Genomic DNA, 10,135 nt, shown 5'->3' with positions numbered 1-10,135 from the left:
GTTATTACAGATTCATTTCCAGTGAAATTATGACACTGTATGTCCCTGTCTAGATTTAAAGAATAAAAACAGGTTTATTTTATTGACTGTTATAGGCTAAATGCTTGCTTCCCCCTCAAATACGTTGAAACCTTAACCCCCAATGTGCTAGTATTTGGTGGTGGGGCCTGGGGAGATAATGAAGCTTAGATTTGGTCATGAGTATAGGATCCTTGTGATGGTATTAGTGCCCTTATGAGAAGAGATAGCTCTACCCCTATGAGCGCACACCATGAGATGGTGACTGTCTATAAGCTAAGAAGCAAGAACAGACATCATATCTGCTGGCACCTTGATCTTGGACTTTCCAGGACCCAGAACTAGGAGAAATGTCTGTTTTTTAAGTCACTTAGTGGATGGCATATTGTTACAGCAGACCAAGACAATGACGACTGTGCTATATCATCAGGCTATTATCAATTTAAAATGAATTTTTCAGGTCAAAAGTAAAAACCATGCTGTAGGCACAGTAAATCCATACCTTTCTTCAATTTTATTTTATAAATTTAATATGTATCATTATTTAAAAATGTATATTTAACAATTTTCAGTATTCCTATAGAGCAGGGTTTTTTAACTTTGGCAGTTTGGATCAGCTAAGTCTTTGTGGTCAGGGGCTGTCCTGTACATTGTAACATGTTTAGTACCTCCCTGGTCTCTACTCATTAAATGCCCATAGTAACTGCCACCCCCACCTCCCCATCATGACAATCAAAAATGTGTTCAGATATTGCCAAATGAGAATCACAGTTCCAGATTCTAATGTGTTGGTACCTCCTGAAATAATTATATTATCCGCGCATCTTCTTTATCCCTTTACATTGAGTTTAATTAAAAGAAAGCAAGAATAGTGCTTTGTTTCAACACAAAAGCAGTAAAATTTTATATGCATTTCCAAAGAATGATAAGAATGGATAGATAAGAAGGATAACAAGAAGGATGAACTCAATACAGAAGGGGTAGACCAGTTGTGACTGAAGAGTTTCATGCAATAGAAAGGTGAAGGCCATGGAATGCATGCTGCATGTGCTACATTCTACGATTACCAATTATCACAGAATTTTAAGTTTATTTACTTCTTTTTCCTTCCTGTAGATGTGTCTTTTCATTTTGGGAAAAGTATGAGTGCTAAACCTACCTACCTCAGAGAAAAAAAAATGTGTTGATATATAGCCATTTGGGGTAATCCCTATTTGAGTTTGTAATCTCGTGTCAGCAGACTGCATTATTATACAGAAAAATAAAATAAATGTAAACATTTGCATAAACCTAATAGTTCCTCACAATCTGATAAACTGTTAACATTGATTTTTTAAAAAAACTCTATGCATTCCAAGGGAATACTTTTGAGAGTCTTTTATAAAAATAGCTACTTAACTTGATTTTATGAGTAGCCAGAACAGGGCACTATGGCTGGTTAGATTCCTATATCTAGGCCCCATTACTCAGGAGGCGGAGGCTAAAGGCAGAATGGCCAAGATATCAATGTGGTTTCTTCCATTATACTTTCATGTTCCACTCAGCTTCTGTTGATTGGTTCTCACCGTGAAGATCAGTTACAAAGGTTTGTGTTCATTGGCTTTTCATCTGGTAATGAAAAAGGCTAAAGCTACAATGGAATACTTTTAATGTTGGACCAGTGACCATGATAAAAGTTTTTACTCTATCTTGGGAACACAATTTAATCCATGAAATAGGATGACTGACCATTTCAGTTTGCTCAGGACTTCCCTTGATTTACTATTGAAAGTCCCATATCCCAAGAAACTCCTCAGACCAGGCAAATGTGAACACTGGGTCACACTATCTGAGTTATGAATTTTTGACAGAGTATTTATTAGAGTTAACTTAAAAAAAAATCTTTGCCAAAAGTTGGAAATATAAGGTCAAGAAATCTCCAATCTATCTTTAAAGAAAAAAAAAAAAAACCTTATAACAATCAAACAGCACTTGGCATTTGGAATATGCATTAAACTATCCTGTATGATTTTCAGGTGTTTGCTGCTACATTTGTAAAGACTAGCATTTCCAAGGGCAAGAGAACAATCTCTCTCAGAGTGCTTCATTTGAGCAAGGACACACTACTAACTTGAAAGGAAACAATGGCCACATTTTGTCTATGGGGGGAGGAGGGGAATCCTCCAGTTATTTTCTTGCAAATTTAATTCAAACAGGTATTGAGATCTGAAACACGGAGATATCCACCAGTTAGAGGATACTTGGTTTTTAAAAAGGAAAGAAAGAAATCCAGGCCACAGAGAACTGCCTCAAAGAAGCAATAGTGGTTCCTTTTCATGTTAATCACTATATTCCTAAGAACATGTTTTGAAAGTCAATACTGGGAATGAAATTTCTTGAGATCTTCTTTATATAAAATATGTATATTACAAATATTAAAACTTAAAAATTTTTGTCTTCAAGCAAGCCAATTTTATTTTAAAAATAGCATGCATGTGTAAAATGTGCAAATTAATGCTATTCCAAAACTTTGCTTTTAGAATTATTAGTTATATATTAGTTATACAAATATGCAATTCAACTAGTGTATTAATGATTCCTTTAGAAAAGTCAGTTTTATTTGAATTTTATCACCCCAAAATATACCTTTAGATTATCACCACCTTAAGACAAAATGATTTACTTAAAGAAATCTCTATTGGAAAATGTTATCTTATTTTTTCAAGTGATTTAAGAATAGGCTTAACATAAAACTGATGATAACCCTTGGAATATTTGTTATCTGTTCATTATAGAATGTACTTATAGATTGCACTTGAGCCTATGCATTACATAAAAGAAAAGATTTCTGTAAGAAGTCCTTTGATTTGGCCTGTTATTAGGGTCCCAAACGAACTTGTAAGCAAAAATCCCCAAAGGAAATATTATTATATTTAAACAGAACTTGATTCTGTAATGGAGTACAGACACTTGTCACCAGAGATCATAATAAAACTTAAGGAAATTAATCTAGAATCTGTCTTTTAATCACCAGTTTCCAAATAAGCTCTTTTGTCACTACAATTGTTATGGTTTAACACATCCATTGTCAAAAGGTATGACCAGAGTAAATAGAAATATTTAAGCCCAAAGTGTTTAAAGGAATTCTGAGTCATTACTGAAGCTCAAGTCCTCTTTTACAAATTTTAAGGGCTATTGGCACCTGTCAACAGTTCAAAATACAGACATAAATCTTAGGAGACACCAAAATAAACTTTACCTTGTTTGGCATTTTTCTTACAAGACTACAATTCAAATGTAAGGGCTTTAAGATAAAAGTCTTGAATTTTAGGGAGTACTGAAATTTCCTTTTAAGTAATGTAACTATAGAATATTCTTACATGTAGTCTACATCTTATTAATCCTGCAAGACTTCGAAATTAGTGTATTCTTGAAGTATTCGATAACAATATCACCAGTGTCCACCTCAAGAAATAGGTAATGACCACATTTGATTCTTATCTCTCAGGCCCCAGTTACATAGAACATTATAATCAGAAATGTATCAAAGATACCCAGTGTCATACCACTATTTTCAATTAACTGCATATATATTACAGAAAATGTGGCCTACAGACAATAAATGGATTAGAAAGCAAGAAAAGCTAAAGTAACTGAAGATGAACCCAAATATACACACTGAAAATATAGCATCTTTTAAAAAAAACAGAAGTCCCAAGATTGAAATAGGATTATCAGGGCAAGTGGTCCGAAGCCATCCAGTTCCTAAAATTGTTTACGGTTTAGGCAATTGTTTTCTTAATCACACACTAATTCTTCACTGTGGTCTCCTTTCCTAGTCAAATGCTGGACTTTGGGAATGATGCAACTATAAGCAGAAGGCTCCAGTGCTTGCTGGAGACAAAAGGACCAGGACTAAACTCAGGCTGACAAGTGACTACCTCTGACAAACTGAAAAATCCGGTCCAGCTGTTTTGCATATGTTTGACACTAGCTGGCTTTGTGATTTAAAATAGGAGTTTCTGTCCCCACAAAGTTTACATGAAAAATGGCTTAAAAAAAAAAAAAAGCATCAGAAGGCTTTTTATACTATATATACATTTACTACAAAAGCTGAAGCAAGCACACCATGAGGGGGGAAACTTACTCCTATTGAAAGCTGGTTAAAAAAAAAAAATAGGCAAACCAAACTATCTGGGAATAGGGTTTGTCATGGAAACAGCATGTTAATGGGACCATATTCCCAGTAGCTTTACATTTTTCCAGGCAAGTCTTATTTTGCTACCAGTATTGAAAGAAGCAAAATAATACACTGGCTTTCTATATGCTACATAATTTAAAATAAATTGTTTTCTAAAAACGAAGTCTAATGTTGACTTAAAAATGTTTTTTAAAGCTACTTAAATCCAGCATTAAAAAACCTTTCTCCATCAAATTTATAGTTACATCATTTTAAGGACACCCACAGAATGCTTTATAATAGAGAATAATAACTTAAATTTTTTTTCCAGAAATTACCTGATCGAATTATCTGAGGAGACATGTTTTAATTTGGCCTAAGAATTGCTATTTTTATGTGTGTCTATACAATAAAATGTTCTCAGATATCTACTACATTAATGTAACAACAACAAAAAAACATAAAATTGCATCTTGATACTTAAAACCGAATGCTATATTTTCAATTAGATTTAATTTTTTTATTTGTCTTAAAATAAACAACTTAGAAGACAATTTCCTTAAAACCATGAAAGTAACTCTATTTTATCAATGGTCTTCATTCTAGCCCAAAATGTTTCACAGTTAATTTAATAAAGATATTTTTAGTCAGTAAAGGAATAAAAGATTTGTTTTTCAAAGGTATTTAAGCTTTTCCATCTGGCATTTTCCATTTCTCATTACTTATTTCTATATTGTAAAATGTACAAGTAAACTTTGTAACTCTATTTTATAAAAATTAATGTGTCTATATTTATGTGGATATGTATATATATAATATATATGTGTATATCTATATACACTCTACATATATACATATATATAAATTCTGACTTAGAGTGACCAACTAGGTAATTCCTCTGGAGAAGGTTCCTTGAACAATATAAAAATGGAGTCTTAAGAAGCAAACAACAAAACAGCCTTATACACCCAACTGCTGTTTAAAATGCTTATAAACAGTCAGTTAACCATTTATTAAATACCTACTTATGGTTTCGGAATCTCCGAAATTATGGAAAATATAAGACTGTACCTTATAAAAATCATGGCAATAGTGATGGCTGATGATTTTTAAATATTATAAAAGGTCATGTAAATTTACTCCTTGAAAGAAAAAAGCTTTATTAAAATTAGTGTTCTCTTTTTAATAATTTTTGATTAAAGAAATAATTTGCAAACTTCTATTTTATATTGTCACCATCATGAAAGCAGATCTTATCTAGGGACTTCACGATATCAATCACAACAATGCGAGTAGAATAATTCTTTGGAAGGACTGGTCTGAAGGTTTGGAGATAGACTTTTTCATTGAATTCCTGAATTTATATACTCTGGGATTGGCTAAGAGACAATATATAAAATGTAAAGATAGTCTGTAGTTCAAACAGTTTCAGCTCTATTATAATTTTCAGGCACAAAAAACCATATAATTTTGTACAAAACTTTGACTTTTTTATTTGCGAAATTAAAAATATGGTATAATATATATATATATATAAACTTCTATTCCCCTATAAATATAGATGATTTTGTGATAGTGAACAGAATAAATGCATACCAAATTCAAAGACCGTTGTCATTTTAGGGTATAACAGACATTGTAGATTTAGGTCCTAAGTACCGGCATTTTGATAAACTCTCAAACTTTACAACAATACAATAGGGACTACTTTTTTCATCTTTTTCACAGAGAACTAAAGTGAGTATTTTTTAATGGCTTTGAAAGATTTACATTTGATACATTTCTGTAAATCCCAAAAAGGAGCACTCAGGATTTAATGCAGCAGATCTGCACAGTTTCCCCTTAGCATGCATGCCCCTATTTTGTTTATTTCAGGAGCTAATCCCATCAATTATTCCACCTCCTTTACCTCTCAGAATCTTACCAGGTTATTAGTGGTGTGGATTGTTCCTCCCTCAGAATGTGTTGCTGAGTAACAATCATAACATGTTGAAAGTACAACTTTTACATTGTAAATTTCCAGATATGTGTCTATTATTTGATTAAAAATAAAAGTAGCACTTCATTTTGAGGAAGTCTATTACACTGAAATCTCCTTCAACTTTTTATATTCGGTGTATGTCCTGCTGTCCTGTTAAGGAAAGCAAAGATCGACTCCTTAACAACGCTTTCCAGGTGACCTCAACATTTCCATTTTACAGAACCGTAAAATCTAAACGCGGACTGTCGCAGTCCTAGAGGCAGATTGCCAGGCATCAGTATGCAATTAGAATGAACATTTTATAACCCCCATCTTCAGTCTCTCCCAACCCACACAAAGCTTCTTGCCTCTTCCCAAATCTCAGTAACTACATCTTTCCATGACGCTGGCCAAACCCAGACCAGGGTTTAGACACTAGAGAATGAAATGAGCTCATCCACCAAAAATTAGACTTTAAAAAGTTTGGCAACGGTTATCCCACTCGCCCTCTAACCAACTTAGGTGGAAGTTGGGAGCGTCTGGACATTGGCAGCCAGTGCGGAGGGAGGCTGCAACTGTCAGCGCCCACATGGGTAGGCCCCCTGGAAGCTAGGGGAAAGGCCCTAGACAGTGAAAAATTCAGCTGCGGGAAGTCAAAGGAACAGGCCTTCGAAATCTGGCCCCGGACAAGGGCAGACTTGGAAGCTTTGAGAAATTCTGTATTTTAAGAGTCCCAACCTCAAGCAAGGAAGGGAAGAGAGGGAGCAGAAAAAGGAGGAAAGTGACCCGCGCGGCGTAGCCCCAGACGCACCCAGACGCGGCAGGGAGGAGGGGCGCGCGAGAGGACTAGTAGGAGCACCCAGCGGGTACGCTCTGGTTTTATCTCCTCAGTACTCCAAAAAGGGCAAGAAGGAAAAGCATCAAATAGTGAAACCGCCCTAAATAATTCCAATTTAAACAAACACAAAAAAAGGAAAGTAAAGTAAAAGAAAACGCGTGATCGATCCGTCATTTAAATACAAACGTTACTTACAAAAATCTTACACAGGTTATTTACAGTCATAAAAGCTACAGTCCTTATGCCAGAGTGAGAGAACGACAGGGGTCTGTCCATCCCCCACTTTGGCAGTTGGGCCCTCGAGTCTGTTTGCCCCCAGGGACGGAAGCTTTTGCAGGAGCTGTGCTGTTAAAAGAAGCCCGCGAAAGTTGAGTGTCAAGCGAGAAAGCCTCGAGTAGCCGGGCTTGGCAAGGATTCCAGGAGGCCAGATTTTGGGAGTGGCTAGGACCTGGCTGATGGCTGGGAATGCGCCGAATCCCCGGGTCTCAGACGGTGGTCTCCCCCTGTTTGCTGTTGGTAAGTCTGGTGTAGAACTTCCTCCAAGAGTTGAGGGTCTTGCCGGACCAGATCCAGAAGCCTGACGTGATGCCCACAATCAGTGTCATAAGGTACTTAATCATGAAGACTGTGAAGTCGGGGCTCATGGGCGGGTGCGGTGGGGCTCCTCCGCCAGCCTGGAGGTGGGGGCAGGGGATAGCGTAGCTCTTGCAGCTCTGGGCCACCCAGCTGCGCTCCCACTGGTCCCGGAAGGCCTGCTCATAGAAGTAGCAGGCGATGACTATGGTGGCTGGCACCGTGTAAAGCACGCTGAAGACGCCGATGCGCACCATGAGCTTCTCCAGCTTCTCTGTCTTGGTGCCGTCGTGCTTCATGATGGTACGAATGCGGAAGAGCGACACGAACCCGGCGAGCAGAAAGGACGTACCGATGAACAGGTATACGAAGAGGGGCGCCAGCACGAAGCCTCGCAGCGCGTCCACATTGTTGAGCCCCACGAAGCACACCCCACTCAGCACGTCGCCATCCACCTGGCCCAGCGCCAGGATGGTGATGGTCTTGATGGCCGGCACGGCCCAGGCGGCCAGGTGAAAATACTGCGAGTTTGCCTCGATGGCTTCGTGGCCCCACTTCATGCCAGCCGCCAAGAACCAGGTGAGCGACAAGATCACCCACCAGATGGAGCTGGCCATGCTGAAGAAGTAGAGCATCATGAAGAGGATGGTGCAGCCCTCCTTCTTGGTGCCCTGAGCCACTGTACGCGCCCCGTCCTCGGAGAACTTGTCGTTACACACCACCCGATCCTCCAGCAGGAAGCCGGCGATGTAGGCCACCGCCACCGCCGTGTAGCACCCCGACAGAAAGATGATGGGCCGCTCCGGGTAGCTGAAGCGCCGCATGTCCACCAGGTACGTGAGCACCGTGAAGAGCGTGGAGGCGCAGCACAGCACTGACCAGATGCCGATCCAGGTGCGCGAGAAGCGCAGCTCTTCGGGCCCAAAGTACATGAGCCCGTACACCTTGGTGGGCTCACAGGGCGCGCCGCAGTCCTTCTCCCCCAGGAAGTGGTAGTTGAGGTAGGAGGGCACTTTGAGGGCGCGCGGGCACGAGAACTTGCCTCGCTCCGACGCGCCGGCACCCCCAGAGAAGCCGCCGCCGCGGTGGCCCCCGCTGCCGTGCTGGGGGTTGCTGGTCCAGAACTCCGGCAGCAGCGAGGGTGTCGGGGTGCCCTTGTCCGACGTGTTCTGGCCAACGCACAGCTCGCCGGCGCCGTGCACCGGGAACTTCTCGCACTTGAGCGTGTCCGGCCACTGGAAGCCGAACTTGTTCATGAGTGCCTCGCAGCCCTGGCGCGCGCGCTCGCAGAGAGAGCGGCAGGGCGGCAGAGCCTGCTCCAACACAGTGCACACCGGCGCGTACATGGAGCACAGAAAGAACTTGAGCTCGGCCGAGCACTGCACCTTCACCAGCGGGTAGAACTGGTGCACCTCGAGGCCCGCATCCTCCTGGTTCGTGTGGCCCAGCAGGTTGGGCATGATGGTCTGGTTGTACGCGATGTCCGTGCACAGCGGGATGGAAATTGGCTGGCAGTAGCCATGGTCCGGGATGGAGATACCCCGCTCGCCGTTGTACTGCTGCCCGCTCTGTTGCTGCTGAGGCGGCGGCGGCGGGGGCTGCTGACCCGGCCCAGGCCCCTGGCCGGCCGCCTGTGCCCGGACCCCCAGCAGCAGCGGAGCTTCCAGCAGCCAAAGCAGCAGCAGCAGCCTGCGCGCCAAGCGTCCAGAGTCAGCTGGGGGGCGGCGGCGACGGCGGCGGCTACCCGCGTCCCAGGTCCCCTTCGTCACCGGCCCGGCCGGGAGCGCCCCGGCATAAAGTTCCCAGCTCGCTCCGCCACCGGCGGCCCGGGACTTCTTAGGCGCCTCCTCCTCAGCCATACTTTCTCGGCTCCTATCTTGGCGCCGCTCGGCTGGGGCTGGCGGTGGAGCGGCCGCCGGCGGCTCCTTTTACGGCCGGGGAGCTCTCCTCCGTGCCAGTGCCCTCCGTCGAGTCCGAGCCGCACTCGGCCCGCTCGCCCGGCTCCCGCTCCGCGTCCCGCAGCCGCCGCCGCCGCCGCAGAAACTTGCGATTCATGAAGCGCGGAGAGAAGCCCGGGTGGTTCGGGCGCGCCGGGGTCGCGTCCCGCCTTCCTGGCCCTGGGCTCGCTGGCTCCCGGCTGGCGGCGCCGCGCTAGTGGCCGCGGCCCCGCAGAGCGCGCAACTCTCGGCAGCCCAGCGGCCTCGGCTCCCCTCTGCGCCTCCGCCTCCTTCTCCGCCGCCTGACCATTTGTGTCAATCCCTCAACTCGCTAGCTCTCCTCTCCCTCGCGCGCCCTCGGACCGGTTTCCAGGCGCCCCGCAGTCTGTCTTTCACCAGGAGGGAGGAGCCTTGAAACCGACGCGGCACTGGAGGCTCAGGGACCGTCGCCCAATCGCCGCTCCGGCTTCCGGGCGCAAAAGGCTCCCGCCGCCTTCTTCCCTGAGCGAAAGTCGCCGGCGGGCGGGAGGAAGGGGGTGGGGGGGAGGTGGGAGGCGGAGGAAGTAGTGGTGGCAGAGGCACCGCTCTGGCACAAAGAGTGGGTTTGCTATGAAGCGGGACAGGCTTGGTTGCTTTTGCTTTTGCGGAAG

The 10,135-nt window shown here is 43.4% G+C and overlaps 1 protein-coding gene across 1 annotated transcript; it reads right to left on the bottom strand.

Annotated features, from left to right (window-relative positions):
• Positions 1 to 5,382: 5,382 nt before the first annotated feature.
• FZD1 (frizzled class receptor 1) lies at positions 5,383 to 9,934 on the bottom strand. The gene has a single exon (XM_016126607.2). It carries the CDS (start codon positions 9,405 to 9,407, stop codon positions 7,461 to 7,463), a length of 1,947 nt encoding a protein of 648 aa, XP_015982093.2. The 5' UTR covers positions 9,408 to 9,934; the 3' UTR covers positions 5,383 to 7,460.
• Positions 9,935 to 10,135: the final 201 nt, after the last annotated feature.

Source organism: Rousettus aegyptiacus, unplaced genomic scaffold (assembly GCF_014176215.1).
Source record: "Rousettus aegyptiacus isolate mRouAeg1 unplaced genomic scaffold, mRouAeg1.p scaffold_m13_p_13, whole genome shotgun sequence".
NCBI lineage: Eukaryota > Metazoa > Chordata > Mammalia > Chiroptera > Pteropodidae > Rousettus > Rousettus aegyptiacus.
This window is presented reverse-complemented; position numbering and strand designations above follow the sequence as displayed.